This window comes from Macaca nemestrina, chromosome 5 (assembly GCF_043159975.1).
Source record: "Macaca nemestrina isolate mMacNem1 chromosome 5, mMacNem.hap1, whole genome shotgun sequence".
NCBI lineage: Eukaryota > Metazoa > Chordata > Mammalia > Primates > Cercopithecidae > Macaca > Macaca nemestrina.
This window is the reverse complement of record NC_092129.1, coordinates 21955592-21979359: the sequence shown is the minus strand read 5'-3', so window position 1 is coordinate 21979359 and position 23768 is coordinate 21955592. Positions and strand designations below refer to the sequence as shown.

Here is a 23768-nt window from a genome sequence, read left to right as displayed (position 1 = left end):
ATTATACCATAGATGCAATTCTCCGTGCCCTTAGAGAAAATTTGACCAGCCTCTTTCAAGCACTAGTCCCCTTGCTTTGAAGGGTAGTATTGATCTTTTTTCGTATGTGTTAGTGTACCTGTGGTTGGTCTGCGTGTCTGCAAATCATGTTGATTTTTTCAGTCCAAGAAGAGGAGCAGTGGCTCTTTTTATCCAGAAAAACTTCTCTAAGAAAGAGATCTTTAAAACATTTGGTAGATGAAGCACATTGCCTTCGGCTGGATGCTATATACCATAATATTACAGGTCAGTATGACAAAGATAAATGATTTCTGTGTGAAAAAAAGATTCTAAAAGAAGCACTTCTAGAATAAAAGAAAAATCCTGAATATTTCTAGAACATATTCTCTTAATATCCTAATATATTAGAATAATTTAGAAGAATATTTTCTTTTAAAATAAAATCCTTCTATTTTAATTTATTAAGCATTAAATAAATAAATTCTCATTAATATAAGTTTTTTCTTCTGGTTGTTATATAATAATGTATGTGCACTTGCATGACTCTTCTAGGAATATCAGTTGATGTCCACCAGCAAATTGTTTATTTCTCTGAAGGAACTCTCATATGGGCGAAGAAGGCTGTGAACATGTCTGATGTATCTGACCTGAAAATTTTTTACAGAGGTTCAGGATTAATTTCTTCTATCTCCGTAGATTGGCTTTATCAAAGAATGTATTTCATCATGGATGAACTGGTTAGTCTGAGAAGTTAAAGAAAATAGTGATAGACAGCGATACTGATATGCATATCTTGGTATATTTAATACTAAACACAATCCTCTTATTCAATAAATACTCAAGTATTTTCTATGCCTTAGATACTAGGTTATCAATGAATCATAGATCTGGCCTATAGGAGGGTGTACACTTCACCTAGTGCTAGTCCCGACATAGCATTAAATGACCTTTATTTGTACTGTTTTATAGTCATGAGTTTATACTAAAAATAATTCATCTTCCATAAGATAGTGGCAGTAACTGTGTTATTATTAGGTAAGACTGCCAGTTATGATCAAAGTTAGCTGCAAGCATTTAAAATTATATCATACCCAGAGGGAAATTTAGTAGTTCTCCACAAACACAGTAGTACTGAACTTTTCGGAAGATCATTTCTTTGTTTTTTTTTTGTGTGTTTGTGTTTGTTTGTTTATTTTTGTTGTTGTTGTTGCATAAGGATTATTTTGACCTGATGAAGACACAGTCTTGACGTGTTTCAAATTCTACTTCTTTGGAAGGTACAGGCTTATCACAATAAGCTACAGCCATTGCTATGGTTGAAAGCCCATAAACTTAGATATAGCTTAAATGTTAAAAATAGTTGAATGCCTCTACAAGTCAGGAAAATAGGCACTTGTATTGCATTGATCTCAATAATGTATAAACTCATTAGGATATAGGATATAAAACTGCCATTTAAGGGCTTTTTTGTTCATTTGTCTTGGTTAGTGCTCACTGCCTAGTACAATTCCAGCAGAACAGACTCTCAGGGATGCTTGTTGACTGAATTTAATGCTGTATAGACAGATGCTAATCCTACCGGTATATTTTTGATTTTGTTTAGGTATGTGTCTGTGATTTAGAGAACTGCTCAAACATCGAGGAAATTACTCCACCCTCTATTAGTGCACCTCGAAAAATTGTGGCTGATTCATACAATGGGTAAGTGTTAGCCTTGTAAAGATGAATTCTCTTCCATCGACAATAAATAATCTTTGAGAAACTTGTTAATGAAACATTGTAGTACCAGATGAGCCTATCTATGCATCTTACTTTAGGTAAATTTAATTAAATTCAGGCAAAGTTTTCATTCTGTAGAGCCAGGAGGGAATTTTTTTCAAACATAAATCAACTCCTCTAAAGTAGTTATTCCTCTCTCCTTCACAGCCAAATATGGACATATGGGAAAGATCTCCTGTCTGGGAGTCAGGGGCCTCGGTTGTAGTCCTGGATTTGCCACTTCTTTATCATGGAATTCAGAGTCTCACTGCCCGCTTCAACACTACCTGTGATAAAGCCCTTTCATTTCACATGTTCCTTTTGCTGAGCCATTCAACTTTAGTTCATTTCTCTGGTCTGGTTCTCACATCTATCAAGAGGCTCTTTAAAAGAAAGCTGCTAGCTTCCACCTTAGGAGACAGGAGCTAACTGATAACTCTGCCTCCTACCCACAAATGATACGGACACATTGTACCGCAGTCTTGCTGTTAAATTGGAGTAGTACCTCAAGCAAGTAATATCATGTCTATGAGCATTGGTTTATCAATCCATATAGGGAAGGTAATAAAACTTACCCAGTCGGGTTATTTTGAAGACAAAATGAGGTATTTATTGTGAATGTATTTTGCGAACTCCAGATATACGTGAATATGAAGGATAAACACATAGAAAGTTATTTTGGAGTTATTATTTCTCAGATATGACCAGATAATAACAGATCAGTAACCAGTAGGCAAAGCCCATGTTTGTAAGATTAAACTTTTTTCTCTCCTGTAGGAATAAAGTTGCTTTCATTTTGAATGAAAAAAAAAGTACAGCTCGTAACATGTTTTTCACAAACAAAACCTTCTTTTAAAAAAGATTGTTCATTATTGATTTTAAAATCAAACTTTCTATTCCTATTCATTCACAATTTACTAAAGATTTATTTTAACTTCTGGTTTTGAATGAATTACTGAATTATGGAATATTTCAAAACGCTTTGTGATGTAGGACAAGGATTCTCTGGATCTTATTGTTTTCATATGTAAAGGTCTACGGTCCTATGAAATGTAACTTTGTTGTTGACACTTACACAAAATGACTCATTCTGAGGATAATGAACTTTACCCACTAATTGATCATTCAAATGGGATCAGTGAGGTCTTCAGCGGCTCTTTTTTTCCTATTAGGATAAAATGGATTTGTGCTTAGATTTTGCAATGTGACTAGAAATGATAATGATAATTAGTATTTATACTGAATGTGTGTTTCTAAGTGTATTATGTCCAATAATTCATTTAATTTGTATTCAACCTACGAAATAAGTACTTTTATTATCCTAGTTTTATAGATGAGGAGCAGGAAACACAGGTTGATTCAGTAATTGTCCAAGATTATACAGCTGTTTTGCGATGGAACCAGTGGAACCAGACAGGCCCTGGAACAAGAAGCCTTGCTCCAGGACGTCTAGCTCCAGGGCCTGTCTCCTAACCATCTCTCTATAGCGTGATAGGAGAGTTTTTATAAAAATCAGCATGTAACTTTCAGCAACAGTTTGTGTATAGTAGTCCTAAAGGACATCAGATGTGTGAAACAGTGTATTGTCCTGGTATTAGACATATTTTCTCCAGGCGCGGTGGCTCACGCCTATAATCCCAGTACTTTGGGAGCCTGAGACGGGCGGATCACGAGGTTAGGAGATCGAGACCATCCTGGCTAACACGGTGAAACCCCATCTCTACTAAAAATACAAAAAATTAGCCGGGCGTGTTGGCAGTCGCCTGTAGTCCCAGCTACTCAGGAGGCTGAGGCAGGAGAATGGCTCGAACCCAGGAGGCGGAGCTTGCAGTGACTCGAGATGGCGCCACTGCACTCCAGCCTGGGTGACAGAGCAAGACTCCGTCTCCAAAAAAAAAAAAAAAAGAAATTTTTCTTTTTGCCCTGCTGAATTGTCTTCTCATTGACTTCAAACTTACTATAAATCCTCTGCTCTTCTTCCTACCACCACTTCGCCATCTTCTTCCATCCCAGCTTCTCCTCCTCACTCTGTTCTCCTCTTCCTATGCACCAGATCTCTTTACTTTCTTTCTATTTTTCTTTCTCTTCCTGCTTCAATATAATAATTGTAATCTTTACCATATATGTTTTTCCTTTTACCTACTTTGAAATTCCTCCAAATTCCATTAACAATTTTGAATTTGGGAAACAAAAGCAGAAAATTAAGAGCCAAGCTGTTTTTGCTTTTTGCCTGCTACAATCCGTCCTCAGGGAAAATAACATAGCTTCATATCTCAAAATGGAGCTTATATCTCAGGATATTATTCTAGCATAGGAGTTTTGAGAAAATTGATGAAGATTTGGAATAGTCATCAAGGCGAATTAGAGCAGAACTAAATAAGGACAAAGAAAATGATTTGACAGTTGTGATGAGAGGTTGGAATGTTGCCCGTTCTTGGGGTTGGGGTGAGAAGAATTTATCAAAGTATACTTCTGTTAGCACCTTTCTCCATAATCACAAATTGTAAATTAGCTACATCCACATTAATGGTTTTATGTTTTAGTTAAAAGTTTATTTACAAATTTCATTGTCAATGAAATATTTTGGCAGTATATTTTCTTTTTCATTATTAAGATAACCTGCTTTGTTACTTTGAGGTTTGATTTTAAATTGGATGTGCTTCTCCTCAGCACATGTAAAAGAACAAAAATTATAACAAACTGTCCATCAGACGACAGTGCAATCAAACTAGAACTCAGGATTAAGAAACTCACTCAAAACCGCTCAACTATATGGAAACTGAACAACCTGCTCCTGAATGACTACTGGGTACATAACGAAATGAAGGCAGAAATAAAGATGTTCTTTGAAACCAATGAGAACAAAGACACAACATACCAGAATCTCTGGGACACATTTAAAGCAGTGTGTAGAGGGAAATTTATAGCACTAAATGCCCACAAGAGAAACCAGGAAAGATCTAAAATGGATGCCCTAACATCACAATTAAAAGAATTAGAGAAGCAAGAGCAAACACATTCAGAAACTAGCAGAAGGCAAGAAATAACTAAGATCAGAGGAGAACTGAAGGAGATAGAGACACAAAAAACCCTTCAAAAAATCAATGAATCCAGGAGTTGGTTTTTTTGAAAAGATCAACAAAATTGATAGATTGCTAGCGAGACTAATAAAGAAGAAAAGAGAAGACTCAAATAGACGCAATAAAAAATGATAAAGGGGATATCACCACCGACCCCACAGAAATACAAACTACCATCAGAGAATACTATAAACACATCTACGCAAATAAACTAGAAAATCTAGAAGAAATGGATAAATTCCTGGACACATACATCCTCCCAAGACTAAACCAGGAAGAAGTTGAATCCTTGAATACACCAATAACAGACTCTGAAATTGAGGCAATAATAGCCTACCAACCAAAAAAAGTCCAGGACCAGACGGATTCACAGCCTAATGCCACCAGAGGTACAAGGAGGAGTTGGTACCATTCCTTCTGAAACTATTCCAATCTGTAGAAAAAGAGGGAATCCTCCCTAACTCATTTTATGAGGCCAGCATCATCCTGATACCAAAGTCTGGCAGAGACACAACAAAAAAAGAGAATTTTAGATCAATATCCCTGATGAACATCGATGCAAAAGCCCTCAATAAAATACTGGCAAACCGAATCCAGCAGCACATCAAAAAGCTTATCCACCATGATCAAGTGGGCTTCATCCCTGGGATGCAAGCCTTGTTCAACATACCCAAATCAATAAATGTAATCCAGCATATAAACAGAACCAAAGACAAAAACCACACGATTATCTCAATAGATGCAGAAAAGGCCTTTGACAAAATTCAATAGCCTTTCATGCTAAAAACTCTCAATGAATCAGGTGTTGATGGGATGTACTTCAAAATAATAAGAGCTATTTATGACAAACCCACAGCTAATATCATACTGAATGGGCAAAAACTGGAAGCATTCCCTTTGAAAACTGGCACAAGACAGGGATGCCCTCTCTCACCACTCCCATTCAACATAGTGTTGGAAGTTCTGGCCAGGGCAATCAGGCAGGAGAAAGAAATAAAGTATATTCAGTTAGGAAAAGAAGAAGTCAAATTATCCCTGTTTGCAGACGACATGATTGTATATTTAGAAAACCCCATCGTCTCAACCCAAAATCTCCTTAAGCTGATAAGCAACTTTAGTAAAATCTCAGGATAAAAAATCAATGTGCAAAAATCACAAGCATTCTTATACACCAATAACAGACAAACAGAGAGCCAAATCATGAGTGAACTCCCATTCACAATTGCTTCAAAGAGAATAAAATACCTAGGAATCCAACTTACAAGTGATGTGAAGGACCTCTTCAAGGAGAATTACAAACCACTGCTCAACAAAATGAAAGAGGACAAACACAAATGCAAGAATATTCCATGCTCATGGATAGGAAGAATCAATATTGTGAAAATGGCCATACTGCCCAAGGTAATTTATAGATTCAATACCATCCCCATCAAGCTACCAATGACTTTCTTCACAGATTTGGAAAAAACTACTTTAAAGTTCATATGGAACCAAAAAAGAGCCCGCATTGCCAAGACAATCCTAAGCCAAAAGAACAAAGCTGGAGGCATCACGCTACCTGACTTCAAACTATACTACAAGACTACAGTAACCAAAACAGCATGGTACTGGTACCAAAACAGAGATATAGACCAATGGAACAGAACAGAGCCCTCAGAAATAATACCACACGTCTACAAACATCTGATCTTTGACAAACCTGACAAAAACAAGAAATGGGGAAAGGATTCCTTATTTAATAAATGGTTCTGGGAAAACTGGCTAGCCATATGTAGAAAGCTGAAACTGGATCCCTTCCTTACACCTTATACAAAAATTAATTTAAGATGGATTAAAGACTTAAATATTAGACCTAATACCATAAAAACCCTAGAAGAAAACCTAGGCAATACCATTCAGGCCACAGGCATGGGCAAGGACTTCAGGTCTAAAACATGAAAAGCAAGGGCAACAAAAGCCAAAATTGACAAATGGGATCTAATTTAACTTAAGAGCTTCTGCACAGCAAAAGAAACTACCATCAGAGTGAACAGACAACCTACAGAATGGGAGAAAATTTTTGCAATTTACCCGTCTGACAAAGGGCTAATATCTGGAATCTACAACGAACTCAAACAAATTTACATGAAAAAAACAACCCCATCAAAAAATGGGCAAAGGATATGAACAGACACTTCTCAAAAGAAGACATTTATGCAGCCAACAGACATATGAAAAAATGCTCATCATCACTGCCCATCAGAGAAATGCGAATCAAAACCACAATGAGATATCATCTCACACCAATTAGAATGGCAATCATTAAATAGTCATGAAACAACAGGTGTTGGAGAGGATGTGGAGAAATAGGAACACTTTTACACTGTTGGTGGGACTGTAAACTAGTTCAACCAATTGTGGAAAACAGTGTGGCGATTCCTCAAGGATCTACAACTAGAAATACCATTTGACCCAGCCATCCCACTACTGGGTATATACCCAAAGGATTATAAATCATGCTGCTATAAAGACACATGCACACGTATGTTTATTGTGGCCCTATTCACAATAGCAAAGACTTGGAACCAACCCAAGTGTCCATCAATGATAGACTGGATTAAGAAAATGTGGCACATATACACCATGGAATACTATGCAGCCATAAAAAAGGATGAGTTCATTTCCTTTGTAGGGACATGGATGAAGCTGGAAACCATCATTCTCAGCAAACTGTTGCAAGGACAAAAAATCAAACACCACATGTTCTCACTTATAGGTGGGAAATAAACAATGAGAAAACTTGGACACAGGGTGGGGAACATCACACACTGGGGCCTGTTGTGGGATCGGGAGGGGGAGGGATAGCATTAGGAGATATACCTAATGTAAATGACGAGTTAATGGGTGCAGCACATCATCATGACACATACATACATATGTAACAAACCTGCACATTGTATACAGGTACCCTAGAACTTAAAGTATAAAAAACAAATAAATTGGATGTGCTTCTCTAATTCTTCCATTGGCTTCTTTCTCCTGATTGCTGGATTGTCCTGCTTCAGTCATGTGTGGGGTATTTCTTTGTGGTTTATAAAATGGTAGCTGTATTGCCTGAATCAATTGTAGATTAAAAAAAATTAGTCCACTGCAAATGCAAAGTAGCCATGCTAGACAGTTATAGCAAAATGATAACTGTACAATTAAAAATGGTTTAAATGTTTTACTTTCTTCCATTTATCACTCAGAATGCATGAGAAAATTTACTGATAAAATTAGACTTAAGGATGTATGTTTTTTGGAGGAAAATGTTTGATAGTAATTACCATATTTAGCCATGTGATTTCTATATAGTATGTTTTCCTTTAAAATTTTGGAAAACCCTTCCTGGCCAGGCTTGGTGGCTCATACCTGTAATCCTAGCACTTTGGGAAACCAAGGTGTGCAGATCACTTGAGCCCAGGAGTTCAGGACTAGCCTGGGCAACACAGTCATACCCTGTCTCTGCAAAAAATACAAAAATTAGCAGAGCATGGTGGCACACCTGTGGCCGTAGCTACACGGGAGACTGAGGTATAGGAGGATCACTTGAACCCAGAAGGTTGAGGCTGCAGTGAGCTGTGATTGGGTCACTGAACTCCAGCCTGGGTGACAGAGTAAGACCTTGCCTCAAAAAAATAAAAGACCCTTCCTGTTTTTGAATTTTTTGATTTCTTTAAAAAGTCACTTATAATAATTAAGAGACTAAGCATTACAAGCGAGGCTGAAATTTTCTAATGTTCCAACCTGTAACTTAAACAAATAGAGTATATCTTAGGAAATTACCTTTTTGCACCTTGGAAAACCCTGTTCTTAGCAACATCAGAGATACATACTGATTGTGCAACAGAATAAAGCAATTAGCCGAGGAGGTTACTCATCCACCTTTGGACTGAATCTCATGAGGTTTCTTTTGTTCCTATGTCAGGTATGTCTTTTACCTCCTAAGAGATGGCATTTATAGAGCAGACCTTCCTGTGCCATCTGGCCGATGTGCAGAAACTGTGCGTATTGTGGAGAGTTGCACGTTAAAGGACTTTGCAATCAAGCCACAATCCAAGCGAATCATTTACTTCAATGACACCGCCCAAGTCTTCATGTCAACATTTCTGGATGGCTCTGCTTCCCATCTCATCCTACCTCGCATCCCCTTTGCTGATGTGAAAAGTTTTGCTTGTGAAAACAATGACTTTCTTGTCACAGATGGCAAGGTCATTTTCCAACAGGATGCTTTGTCTTTTAATGAGTTCATCGTGGGATGTGACCTGAGTCACATAGAAGAATTTGGGTTTGGTAACTTGGTCATCTTTGGCTCGTCCTCCCAGCTGCACCCTCTGCCAGGCCGCCCGCAGGAGCTTTCGGTGCTGTTTGGCTCTCACCAGGCTTTTGTTCAATGGAAGCCTCCTGCCCTTGCCATAGGAGCCAGTGAGTGCTCTGTCCCCAGGGTGGTTACTGGCCTTGCTGGAATAAGAGGAAGGTTTGAACTGCTTGGTGTTGTGATTCAATTTTGAGAACCCCATGTGGCTATTCAGTCATCAACCAGAAGCAGCTACTTAGCTTAAAAAAAAAAAAAAATTTATACATTTGTCCTATGTTTATTAGTTTTACAGTAAGAGAATCTCTATACTTCTCATGTATATCCCAATAGAATAATTTGAACATTTATTGAGTGTCTGCTAAGATCCAGGCATTGACATTCTATTCAGAACAAATAGCCAGGGAGATAGAGTACTTGGGTTGAGATTTTTTGTGCCGTCGAAAGCTTGCATGAATTTCAGCAATTCCCTAAAACTCTCTGAACTCGAATCTCCATCTCTGGAGAGAGGTAGTATGTGGGTGGATAAGCAGGTGGGCTCTGGAGTCAGCCTGCATGGATTCAAATACTTGTCTTGCCATTTGTTAACAGAATGACCCTGGGCAAGTTACTAAACCACTCTGTGCCTCAATTTCCACATCTGGAAAGGGGGAATATTTATTATATCTTTTAATGGAACTGTCGTACAGATAAAATTAAAATACATAAGTAGGGCACTTAGAACAGTATCTAGCACAGAGGTCAGCAAACTTTTTCTGTAAAGGAAGGACCAGATAGTAAATATTTTTATTTACTTTGTGGGTCAGATGGTCCCTGTCATAGCTACTCAACTCTGCCATTGTAGTGTGAAGACAGCCATAGATAATATGTAAATGAGTAACTGTGGCTGTGTTCCATTACAACTTTATTTACAGAAACAGTGGGCCAGATTTGGCCTGTGAGTGGAGTTTGCCAACCCCTGGTCCCCTAGGCAATAGTAAGTATCTAGAAAACATCGGCTGCTTTTTGCTTTAGAACAAAGTTAATTATGTTTGCTGCGTGTCTCAAAGATGGCTGAAAATGAATAGGTAATTTTTTTTTTTTTTATTGATTGGGCGTCTTGGAGGAAGGTACTATACAAACAGTGGTAATTACATTAGAGATTCATCATTAAGCATTTTTTATCAAGAGCCTGATTATATCTGTTATTGTTGTAGAGAACCCCTCCGGCAATTGTATGCACCAAGCATGTAGCTTTGACTGAAGTACAGTCCCATTTGTCAGAAATGCTGTCTCCTTCAATGCAGCCAAATGAGTGGCATGAGGAATGAACACTGTCCTAGCCTCATCAACAAATTATCCCTGGTGGTTATCGAGGTAGCGGATATTACTGCCCAATTGCTCTCCCATTTGAGATGAGGCTGTAGGTGAATTTATTGAGAATCCTTGGTTTGCCCTTGCAGATGTCATCCTGACCAGTGATATTATTGAACTCTTTGAATTAGGCCCTTCTGCCTGGCAGAACTGGACCTATGAGGTGAAAGTATCCACCCAAGACCCTCCTGAAGTCACTCGTATTTTCTCGAACATAAGTGGAACCAGGCTGAATGTACCTGAGCTGCAGAGTGCTATGAAATACAAGGTTTCTGTGAGAGCAAGTTCTCCAAAGAGGCCAGGCCCCTGGACAGAGCCCTCAGTGGGTACTACCCTGGTGCCAGGTGAGAAAATGTTCTGGATTTAGGGAGTGGCTCTCACAAAAAGAGGACTAGCTGAGTGTCCTTTAAATTTCCTTGCCTTGGATGTAAAGAAATGAGAATGAGGGTGTACTGACCTCTTGAGTATGTGTTTGAGTAAACACATATTGAGTTTGTATTTATTTTCTGAGATTAGGAAAGCAAATAAGGCGCCGTGTGATATTTAATTAGTGTTTCTAACCTGCCATTTTAAACTTTCCACGATATTTTTAAGGAAACACTATAATTGATTCTTTACAGGTTTCTTCTTTCTCATGATATATTAAGCAGTGGCATTCCTGAACTCTGAGGGTCTAGCTGAGAGAAGTTGAGGGGCTGTAAATTGTGCTGAATTCCATCCTCTTGGCTGAAAAGACATGGAAGAATAACTATACCATTTACATTACTATTGTTATCACAATCTTTTCTGGATGCTCTGAATGGGACCATGACAAACAGTAGTCAAAGCCCCCTCAAAAATAATTCTACAATGATCAAGACACTGTCATAGAGGCAATCTCACCGTGCGTTTTTCTTCACATTTCAAAAAATTATGTGAAAATCAGAAAGTATGTTTAATGGGATCGTTCTTGTTACACAGATAACAATCACTCATATCCTTTTATAGAACTTTTCAAAGTGTTGACATTCTTTTACTTTATAAAGAAAATCATAAGATATAAGACATAGATATAAGTATATAAGATATCTTTAAAGAGTTTGCTTTCCCTGATGTTTCTTTTAATTTCTTTTTTACTAAACAGCTAGTGAACCACCATTTATCATGGCTGTGAAAGAAGATGGGCTTTGGAGTAAACCATTAAATAGCTTTGGCCCAGGAGAGTTCTTATCCTCTGATATAGGAAATGTGTCAGGTAAACACCAAGTCCCCTGTTCACTTGAATGACAGATTTCTCCTCAAAAGGCTTCCCATGTCATTCAATAAATCAAAAGAATAGGGTATTTTGGTATTAGGTCAATAGTGAAAGGAAAAAATATTGACTCGACTCTACTTCCAGTGATTCTGTTAAGAAAATGTCAGTTCTTACACAGGAATGCTATTTATTAAGTCACAAAATGTGAGGTTGTTTCTAGTTTTATGCCCACCAGGATGGCTTTGATATAATGCTCATGTATTAATCTACCAATGTCATCTCACATTAACAGCCTATCTTGTTCCACTAAGGCAGTTATACTTAAGTAATTTACTATGTGTTTGCTATAAGACAGGAGCAGAAACTGCTGCATGGAATTCTAAATAAGGTGTAAGGAATAATTGGTTGAGAAAGAGGATTATTAAGTAATGAATGGGTAATTTGCCTGGAAGGCATTAGAAAGAAGAAAAGTCTTCATTCTGGGGTGTTGTAACAGTGATCTTGCCTGAAGATGACATCTTCTATAGTTATCTAATTGTTTATTGATTTATGTGGCCATTAAAAGTACAACAGCATTTCCAACCAACATAGGAGCCAAATGTAGGTAATGTAGCACCAATGGAGAGAATGCCACTCTGGCATTGGCTGAGTCTGGGCTTCCTCTTAATGTACCTGTGAGCCCTCAGGCAGAACACATGATCTCACCTTGTTTCAGGTTAACCATCTCTCAGGTTAACCATCTCAAAAATGGGAATACTTCCTACTTCATATCTTTGTTTTAGGAACTAAGTGAGATCTGTAAAGTGCCTGGGACAATGTTTGGCAAAGAAGAGATGCTTGATGTGTATCCACTGTTCTCTCTAGTTCCAGAGGTTAAGATTTTGGGAAACGTTATTGAAATATTCTTGACAGATCAGTTCTAGTGAATATGTGTCAGTGTGTTCTTTAAAATTATGTTGAGGTGCAGATGTGATTTGTTGACTCATTATGTTTTCGTTGGTATGTATGAAAAATAACTGCTAATCATTCACTCTATTTTGAGACATGGATTGGTATAACAACAGCCTCTACTACAGTGACACGAAAGGTGACGTTTTTGTGTGGCAGCTGAATGGGATGGATATCTCAGAGAATTATCACCTACCCGGCATTGCAGGAGCAGGGGCTTTAGCTTTTGAGTGGCTGGGTCACTTTCTCTACTGGGCTGGAAAGACGTATGTGGTAAGTTAAAGCATGGCATTCTGGGTGCTCTGGAACAATACTTATCCACTTCTGTGACTTGTACACCAATTTCATGTTTTGTTTTGTTTTGTTTTAAATACTTGTGTACCACCTATGCTATTATTTAATGTTTATCTTTAAACAAACTCACTTAAAAAATTTTTTTTGTTGTTTTTTTGAGACTCAGTTTCACCCTGCTTCTCAGGCTGGAGTGCAGTGGCGTGATCTTGGCCTCCGCCTCCCAAGTAACTGGGATTACAGGCACATGCCACCATGCCTGGCTAGTTCTTGTATTTTCAGTGGAGATGGGGTTTCACCATGTTGGCCAGGCTGGTCTCGAGCTCCTGACCTCAAGAGATCTGCCTGCCTCAGCCTTCCAAAGTGCTGGGATTACAGGCAAGAGCCGTCGCACCCATCCCCATCTCACTTTTAAAATGTGTTTTTGTATAAATTAAATTTGTTATCGCTATTTATTGAATTAGCTATTTTTTCCCCAATAATAGTTTAAAGTGAATACATGGAAATGCTCACCTGAGCATTGGTGTCTTGGCAGGAACATGGCATGCTCCAAAGGCATGATTCAAGGAAACTAAATAAAGAGACAATTTTCAAAGGTGTACACAGGGCTAGAGAAAATAACCAAAAGATCGTGAAGCATCCTCATGGTTTACAAGTGTGGGAAGATATAAGTCTAGGTGTGAAGAGGTAAGGGGAAGAAGTGGAAGAACCTGGTGAGGGCTGTAGCTGTGAGAGAGTAGCTGATATGGACTGTGACTTTAGGCACACAAGCTGGCCACTATCAAGATGTATGGTCTGGCAAGGAGCCAGCTAAAGGAATAAGAACCCCAACCCCTCCTTCCTCCTGCCCTCTGATCTGCCAGTGCTTCCATTGGCTGAACCTCACCAGAAGCCAGACAACAACCCATTAGCCTAGCAGATAAAGTCCATAGATGTTGGCCTATGGGGGCACAGAGTAGGGTGGAGAAGGTTGGAGATTAGACCTCGAGGCAAAATAAAGACATCCAGCACACCTGTGGAGTGATATATTTTGAAGAGAAAGATGATGGTTAATGACAAGAACATTGGCCTGACAGATGAAGAAATATGATATTGAAATCATTTTTCATCAGGAAAGTGCTTGCTGTCCATTCATTTATTTGTCCAGCGATCATTTATCTACTACCAATGCGTTGAAATTCTTGAAAGAAGGCAAAGTAGGGAATATAAAATAAATAGCCGACATGTCCCTGCTCTTTAAAAAAAACAGCTTTGTTGTGATATAATTCACATAATGCGAAATTCATTCTTTTATTGTGTAGAATTCAGAGATTTTTTTGTGTGTCCAGTGTTGTGCAGCCACCATCAGTTGTCCCTGCTCTTCTGATGAGATAAAATACATATATGAAATAAAGAAGCATGTGAAGCAATGTATTTAGAGACAAAGTAATATGGTACAATCTGAATTCATAAGTGCCAAAGATGTGCAAGCAGAATGAAATTGAGTGGGGTTAGTCAGAAAACACTCCCTCAAATGGGTTAGTTTAAAAATGCTTTTGAAAAAGGAAATGGAAGAGTGGACATAAAAACCAGTTTTAAGTATTTTCTCTATCTCTTACAAAAGTGTTTAACTTCAGGACAAATTGTTTAACTTTAACCCACTTTACCTGTGAAAAAATAGGGAATAGAAATCCTTCATAAGCTTAATGTGAGGATTAGAAGAGTTTATATTTTAAAGATAAAAAAGTACAGCGCCTGGCACATTATTGATACTCAATCATGAAATATTAGGGAACTATACTGATAGAGAGGAGCAAGTAGAGATGTCATCATTTATAAGGACACATACATCTTTTTTCACATATAATCAAATATATTCCTATCCAGCAGTGTTCACATTGTCTGGATGTATTATTAGGAAAAGTAGTTATTTTTATGCGAAATAAATTTATTTCCCTTCTCTTTGGAGGCATGAAAACAGATAAACCCTGTGAGAGCAGATGCCATGTCTGTTTGCCTGTTGCTATGTTTCCAAGGCTTATCACACTACCCAGCACATAGTGCCAATCACTATTCGTGGTTGAATGAATGAATGGATTAATCAAGCAATTTATTAATGATTGCAATAAACTATTCAGAAATAATAATGTCATTTGAAAGCCATTAACTGGCCATACAATTATGTTTTTTAGATACAAAGGCAGTCTGTGTTGACAGGACACACAGATATTGTTACCCACGTGAAGCTATTGGTGAATGACATGGTGGTGGATTCAGTTGGTGGATATCTCTACTGGACCACACTCTATTCAGTGGAAAGCACCAGACTAAATGGGGAAAGTTCCCTTATACTACAGGCACAGCCTTGGTTTTCTGGGAAAAAGGTGACAAATTAAAAGATCTGATCATTTAGTAATACTAAATAGCTCTATATTTATGATAATACTGTCTCTCGCTTGTTGTGAGTACTTAAAGCAGACTTCTAAAGGAAATACTGTTTTGGTAAGATCTTGATTTAACCAAGCTTTCTGTTATTTGAAAAAAAAAAGCCTTATTTGATGGTCATAATTGAAAACCTTATTTGATGGTCATAAGTGATTATATAAGTTCAAATGTACTATGGAGATTTTTTTTAGTTGCTTTATTTTGAGTGAACCCAACTTAAAAGTATTTTAATTTATAACTGTTTTTATAGTCTTAAGGACTTCTGTTGAATATTTTAGAAGCTTTGAATCAGGTGGTGATTAGGCATTTTACTATTTTCAATCAGTTTTGGGTACTGACTGTTCTAAAAACTGTTTCTAAAAACTAAGAAAATTATTTGACTTCTATGTGTTTCTTTCCTTATCTGAAAAATGGGACTATTAACTATTATTCTACCGCCTAGATTTTTTAAAATAAAGATTATATGAGATTATTCATGAGAAGGAGTGGGAATAGTTCCAGGTACAAAGTAAATACTCAGTAGTTAAGCTCTTATTATTATTACTCAGCCCGCAAAATATGCCAGATACAGGAATGTTTCTAAAACAAATGTTACTTTTACATCCTCAGCTTCTACAGCAATACCCATTTTTGTTGAATCTGTTTAGCTACCCACCAGGTATCCATCTAAGTTTCTAAATTTTAATTTTTTCTGATCATAATGGTGACATATTTCAACTATAGAAAACTTGAAAATTGCAGGAATGCATTAAGAATAAATAAATTATTCACACTATTTCTACCTAATACATCCCTTAAGATTTCTTAAGTCATTTTTTTCTGCAGAGATAAAATATACATAATACAGAATACCAGATAATTTAAAAAATATATGTGTATATATATGAACTAATAGTTGAGTCACTTGATCTCCAATTCCAATAACATATATGGGCCATAATTCCTAGGATATTTAAAGAGACCTGATTTGCATTACATGGATTATAACACAAGCATTTAAAAGAGATGGAAATTTATGTACCATATCCAAAGATTAATCATTCTTATCAAATAACAAAAGGGTCCCTTAATTCTATTTTGGAGTCACTTGAGTCTGAATACAAAGAAAGCATTTTTTGTTTTCCAAAAAATATAATTGTTAGGGAAAAGCATTTTCATTTTTGTAAAAACATATTGATAATATTATCTCAAGAGTAACTTCTTCTCCAGCTCAGGGACTTTGTCAGTAATCTTCCCAGTATTCTGATATGGTTGTTTGAGTACTCTCACTAGCCAGGAAAAAGCTCTGGTGTGACCTTGGGGACTTTCCCATAAATGAGTGAGTCATCTCAGCATGTTTGGGGGAAATTCATCCTTCTTACCCCTCTTTAAATCCCCCCTCCAAATGCTTATACACTGCAGATGGGAATGTAAATTAATACAACATCTGTGGAAAACAGTGCAGAGATTTCTTAAAGAACTAATAATATTTCTATCATTTGATCCAGCAATCCCACTACAGGGTATCTCCCCAAAGGAAAAGAAGTCACTATATCAAAAATACACCTGCACATGTATGTTTATGGCAGCACGATTTGCAATTGTAAAGACAGGGAACCAACCTAAGTGCCCATCAACTGGTTAGTGGATAAAGAAAATGTGGTATAAATACACCATGGAATACACTCAGCCATAAAAAAAAGAAGGAAATATGTCTTTTGCAGCAACTTGAATGGAGCTGGAGACCATTATTCTAAGTAAAGTAACTCAGGAATGGCAAACCAAATACTGTATGTTCTCACTTATAAGTGAGAGCTAAGCCACAGGTATGCAAAAGCATACAGAGTAATATAATAGACTTTGGAGACTCAGAAGGAGGGAGGGTGGAAGTTGGGTGGGGATAAAAATACCCTACATATTGGGTACATTTTTACACTACTCAGGTGACTGGTGCACTAAAATCTCAGTCTTTACAACTGTACAATTCTTCCATGTAACCAAAAACTACCTGTACCCCAAAAGCTGTTGAAATTAAAAAAAAATGTATATATATAGCAAAAGAATGGAAATTTAAAAAAACACTTCTCTCCAAATCCTCTCCCAGGTTGTGAAGCGCTGTTGTTGCTTTTGCAAATCTGTGTTCCAGTTCCATGGTTTGATGTCTAATCTGTCTGACTCCATTAGTGCCAGTGGATGCTCTGAAGGCAACACATTTTGCATCCAGCAAAGCTCTTCATCTCTCTCTTGTTCATTTATGTCATGTACAGATTTATTATGCAGTAATAATATATTTTGCAATCAGCCGATATAATGAAATACAGTCAGGCAATTATTTATAGAAAGGCCCAATTATTTGTGTGATAAAAAAAGAATGAACAAAGTAAGAGATTCTTCTAAGGTAAAAAGATACCTTTTGCCACATCTGATGAGCTCAACTTACAGCATATGGTACATTTTTACCATAGAATTAAAATTTAACATAAAGATTTCAGTTTAGATCAGAGAGGTTTATATACAAGGTATGGATTACCCTCTGACTGTTTAAATATGAAGCTGCTGGCTGCGTGGAGGAATGGGATGATGACCCAGCACCTGAATTTTACTTAGAGTTTGAATAGTTTGTTGTATTCCAGCAAAAAATTGTAGAATCTCCTTCTTAAAATAGAATAAAATAGACTTAATTTGTAATGTAGAAACTCTAGTGCGTCTCATTGTAAATAACCAAACAAGGTTAACCTGATTTCTCTTTAACTGAAAAAAAAAAAAATCAATAAATCTCTCTCAGCATGGAGCAAGGACTTAATTCAACTCCTAAAAGGCTGGGAATTGACAGAATACATTTTTACCTTCTGGAGAATAAGTTGGTTGAATTTTCCTGAAGATAGAAGGCTGTGATTTATATGACAACCGAAGGGTTTTTGCCATCATGTACCTTGTAACTGTTTCTTTGTAGAAGGGTAACTTTTCAGGAAGAATTTTTACCTCTTGGATACCTTATTATTGTAGTCTTTTCACATCTTTCACTGGCTCATCATTTTTGTCTAAATGCTGCTGTATCTTGCTAAAGATATAGTCATCAACTTTAATTCTACTGGGGATACCTCACAACCTCTAGGTATGTTACAGGGAGAGTCCACTGCTCTGAGATCAGGCTACTGGCAATCTTAGCCTATTTGGAAAATATTTGTAAAGCCAAAGAAAGCAAAAACAGGATCTTTGGATAGATCTTTGGATAGTAACTGTCTTTGGAAAGCCAAAGATAGCAAAAACAGGATCTTTGGATTCTATGCCATAGGAAAAGCAGCCTTTCTTCAGGCCTCACCTCGTCGACTGGATGTAAACTTAAGAGATACATTGCAACAAGAAAGCAAAGAATAGTAAGAAGTGGTTCTCATATGTCATCTGGAAATAGGGCTTTATGTACACATTAGTATTCAATTTTAACACACAAACATCCTTTGTGTATGATCTTTTTAAAGTGTATGAGAATGTTTTGGGTTGCAATTAATAGAAAATACAATTCAAAATGGTTTAAACCATTGTTGCCATGTGGGGATCACCTGTGAAGTTTTAAAGCATACTGGAGCCTAGGTTCCATCCCCAGAGATCATAATTTAATAGAGTGCAGCCTGGGAATTGAGATTTTTTAAAAACTCCACAGATCATTCTAATATGCAGCTATGTTTGATAACAACAGGTTTAAAGAACAACAAAATTCACTGGCTTATGTTGCTAAAGAGGCTAGAGTTATCACTATCTTTAGGCAAGCTTGGCGCAGGCTCAACGCTTCAGATTCAGTAGCTCTGGAGTGTGATTGATAATTTGTGTTTGTTCCAAGTTTCCAGGTGATGCTGTTGCTGCAGGTCTGAGAATTGTACTTTGATAATTACTGGAGCTAGGTATATAAAAGTGAATAATATACTCGTTGCCTTTTTGTAAAATTTTAGGACACCAGTGTTTGTATCCAAATAGCATAGTAATAAGTGTGATCATGTAACTCTTATATTCAGAAAAAAGTAAACATTATTGAATTTTTTATTCCAAAGAGGATGTTAAAGAGAAATCTATAGCATAAGTGTGACCTGTTCACAAAGATATGCTTCAAACATGTATTTGGTTTATTTTCTTACCTTACTTTCTATTTAGGTGATTGCTCTAACTTTAGACCTCAGTGATGGGCTCCTGTATTGGTTGGTTCAAGACAGTCAATGTATTCACCTGTACACAGCTGTTCTTCGGGGTCAGAGGTAAGTAGAGTCCCTCAAAGGCAATTGATTGAGAAGCATACTTGTCAGTCATAAATGATAATGTATAAAAATTCATTTATTCTTTCAATAAACATTTTCTGATTATCCACTGTGTTGCAGGCATTGGGCTTTTAGGGTAAAGGGGTTTGTAAATAACTAGTTACAGTAGAATATGGTAAGTGCTGTGATGGGGTATAAAGAGAGTACAGTATAGGCACTCAGGAGAATGCTGCTTAAGAGCCCAGGAAGTGTATGGATAAGCTTTTCTGCTTCTTCACAAAATAGAGTATACATTATGGAATGAAGGCAGAACTCTTCCTCTGATGTCTTAAATGAAAACTAGAGAGTGAAAGGGACCACATGAATTACCTCCTTGATCTGTGTCCTCAAACTTATCCCTCTGTCCTGCTCTTGTTGGCATCTCTACATCTTCCACATTAGCATTGTCAGATATTTTAAAAATAAATTTTACACTTTTATGTAAAATTTTAGTTAAAATATACATAACATGAAATATTCAGACCTTAAGTATTCCATTACATCAGTTTAGACAAATGCATTTTGAGACCTAGAACATATCCATCATCACAAAAAATTCCTGTGCCTCTTCCCAATCAATCTGCACCCCTCCAGAAATACGTACTTTTTGCGTCTGGCTTCTTTTACTTGGCATAAAATCTTTTGCGATATATGTCGTTGTGTGTATTAGTTTTTCCTTTTTATTGCTGAGTAATATTCCATTGTGTGAAGATACCGCTGTCTGTGTATCCATTCTATGTATGTCTTCATGGACATTTTAATTGCTTCCCAATTTTGGTTATTATGAATAAAACTGAATATTTGTATACAAGCCTTTTTGTGGATGTATACTTGGATACATACCTAGGAGTAGAATTGCTGGTGATAGGGTAGATAGATGTTTATATTCTTTTTTTTTTTTTTTTTTTTTTGAGACGGAGTCTTGCTCTGTCACCCAGGTTGGAGTGCAGTGGCCGGATCTCAGCTCACTGCAAGCTCCGCCTCCCGGGTTTACGCCATTCTCCTGCCTCAGCCTCCCGAGTAGCTGGGACTACAGGCGCCCGCCACCTCGCCCGGCTCTTTTTTTGTATTTTTTAGTAGAGACGGGGTTTCACCGTGTTAGCCGGGATCGTCTCTCGATCTCCTGACCTCGTGATCCGCCCGTCTCGGCCTCCCAAAGTGCTGGGATTACAGGCTTGAGCCACCGCGCCCGGCCAGATGTTTATATTCTTAAGTAATTGCCAGTTTTTCAAAATGTTTGTGCCATTTTACATTCCCATAAAAATGTATGAAAATTGTCGTTCTTCCATATCCTTTCAACAGTTGGCTTTGGCAATCTTTTTTATATTCACTGTTCTTTGGTGTGGGGAAAAGTACATGTTGTGATTTTAACCAGCACTTCCCTGGTGACTGTCAATTTTGGTCACTTTTGCATTTGTTATCGGCCATTTATATATCTTCTTTTATGATGTGCCTGTTCTAGTATTCTTCTCATTTTTAAATGAGTTGTCTTTTCATTATTAAGTTGTTCTTCATATAAGCACTTTGTCAAAATATGTGTTGTGAATATTTTCTCTCAGTGTTTAGTTTATCTGCTTATTTTCTTGGTGGTGTGCTTTGATGAGCAGAATTTCATTTTGATTAAGTCCAATTTAAGCATTTTCTATATTCTGTGATTTCTGTGTTTTCTACAAGAAATCTTAGCCTATCCCAAGGTTGTGAAGATTTTATACTGTATTTTTTCTAGAAGCTTTATCATTTTAGCTTTCATGATTAGATCTGTAATTCATCTTAAATTTATTTTGGGGTATGGTATGAGATATGAGTTAAAGTTTTCTTTTTTTCCTTTCTATAGGGATATCCAGTTATTGTAGCACCATTTGCTGAAGAGATTTTCTCTTTATTTAGTTGCTTTGGGACCTTTATTGAAAATAATTTGGGCCGGGCACAGTGGCTCACGCCTGTAATCCCAGCACTTTGGGAGGCCGAGGCCGGTGGATAGCCTAACGTCAGGAGTTTGAGACCAGCCTGACCAACGTGGTGAAACCCCATCTCTACTAAAAATACAAAAAGTAGCCGAGCGTGGTGATGGGTGCCTGTAATCCCAGCTACTCAGAAGGAGTCTGAGATGATTCTCATGCTCATCCCAGCATAAGAATCACTTGAACCTGGGAGGCAGAGGTTGCAGTGAGCAGAGATTGCGCCGTTGCACTCCAGCCTGGGCAACAAGAGTGTGTATGTGTGGATCTATTTCTGGACTCTCTATTCTGTTCCTTTGATATATTTATCTATTCTTTTTGCCAGTGCTACATTGTCTTGATTACTGTAAATTCAGAGAAAAACTTGAAGATAGGCAAATTCAGTCCTTCTACTTTGCTTTTCTTTTCCAATATTTTTATTTTGGCTATACTTGATCTTCTGCCTTTCCAAATAGATTTTAAAATCATCTCACTAATTTCTAGAATAAATCCTGCTGGAATTTTGAATCTCTTTTCAGTTTAGGGAGAATGAGTATCTTAACATTTTGAATCTTCCAATCAATGAAAATGATGTATCTCTCCATTTGTTTAGGTTTTCTTTAATATCTCTCAGCAGTGTTTTATAGTTTTTAGTGTAGATGTCTAAAATATCCTGTATTAGGTTAATGCCTAGGTATCTAATTAGTCGTCTCAAAAATGACTTAGGAAGCATTCTCTCTTCAATTTTCTGAAAGCATTTGTATAGAATTGCTATTAATTCTTCTTTAGTTTTGATAAAATCCACAAGCAAATTCATCTGGACCTGGAGTTTTCTTTGTGGAAAATTATTTGATTACAAATTCAGTATCTTTTAAAGATATAAGTATTTGTATTTCCATTTATTTGTATTTCTTCTTGAGCCAGTTTTGGTAATTCATGCTTTCAAGAATTTGTCATTTTCCATGAGTTGTCAAATTTAATAATATCCTCTTATTATAATTTTAATGTCTACAGTGTCTGTAGTGATATCCTTTTATACTTCTGCTATTGGTACATTTTTTTTGTTGATCACTCCTGCTAAAAGTTTGTCAGATTTATTTATCTTTTCAAATAATCTATTTCTGGTATTATTGACTTTTTTCTGTTTTGTCAATTTTTGATTTCATTAATTTCTAATCTTATTTTTATTATTTCCCCTTTTCTATTTATTTTAGCCATAATTTTCTGTTATTTTTCTAGGTTTTTAGATTGAAAAGAAAGGTCATTGTTTTTGTATCATTCCACTCACTGGCATTTAAAACTATGAGTTTCTTTCAAGGTCTATATTAGTTGTATTCAACAGATTTTGTTATGTCTCCAACTGTGATTATAGATTTGCCTATAGTTCTTTTTGGTTAATGTATTTGGGTGCTTTATATTTAGTAGGTTGATTATCTATATACTTGATTATATTGCCTTTTTATCATTATAAAACACTCCTATTCATCTATGCTAATATTCTTCATCTTAAAGATTCCTTTGTCTGATATTACTATGGCCACATCAGCTTTCTTTTGCTTAGTGTTTGCAAACTATTTCCATGTATTTACTTTTTAACTGCTTTGAGTATTTATATTTATTGTATTGTTTTATTGTTGGTTTTAACATTTTTATTTTAGTTTAAGGGGTACATGTGCAGGTAAGTTCTATAGATAAATAGTGTGTCCTGGGGGTTTTGGGTACAGATTGTTACCCAGGTAACAAGCATATTACCCCATAGGTAGTTTCTCTCTTTTAAAACATTTTATTTTTTAATTCTATAGGTTTTTGGGGAACAGGTGATGTTTGGTTACATGGATAAGTTCTTTAGTGGTGAATTCTGAAATTTTGGTAAACCCATCACCTGAGCAGTGTACACTGTACCCAGTGTGTAGTCTTTTATACCTCACCCTCCTCCCACCCTTTACTCCAAATCCCCAAAGTCCATTGTATCATTCTTATGCCTTTGCATCCTCATAGCTTAGCTCCCACTTATGAGTGAGAATGTACGATGTTTGGTTTTCCATTCCTGAGTTACTTCACTTAGAATAATGGTCTCCAATTCCATCTGGGTTGCTATGAATGCCATTATTTTGTTCCTTTTCATGACTGAGTAGTATTCATATA

The 23768-nt window shown here is 36.8% G+C and overlaps 1 protein-coding gene across 5 annotated transcripts in view; it reads left to right on the top strand.

Moving 5' to 3' along the window:
* The window catches only part of LOC105465485 (ROS proto-oncogene 1, receptor tyrosine kinase), a 142906-nt gene that overhangs the window by 29341 nt on the left and 89797 nt on the right, over positions 1-23768 (top strand). For 4 of the 5 annotated variants that reach the window (XM_071096353.1, XM_071096351.1, XM_071096352.1 and 1 more), the window contains 9 exons: positions 163-285; positions 553-737; positions 1604-1701; positions 8785-9281; positions 10656-10868; positions 11648-11758; positions 12801-12979; positions 15169-15360; positions 19547-19647. In XM_071096353.1, the coding sequence (XP_070952454.1) occupies positions 163-285; positions 553-737; positions 1604-1701; positions 8785-9281; positions 10656-10868; positions 11648-11758; positions 12801-12979; positions 15169-15360; positions 19547-19647 (1699 nt within the window). Of the gene's footprint in view, positions 1-162; positions 286-552; positions 738-1603; positions 1702-8784; positions 9282-10613; positions 10869-11647; positions 11759-12800; positions 12980-15168; positions 15361-19546; positions 19648-23768 lie in introns of all 5 variants that reach the window. The other variant, XM_024787848.2, reaches the window with a different exon arrangement.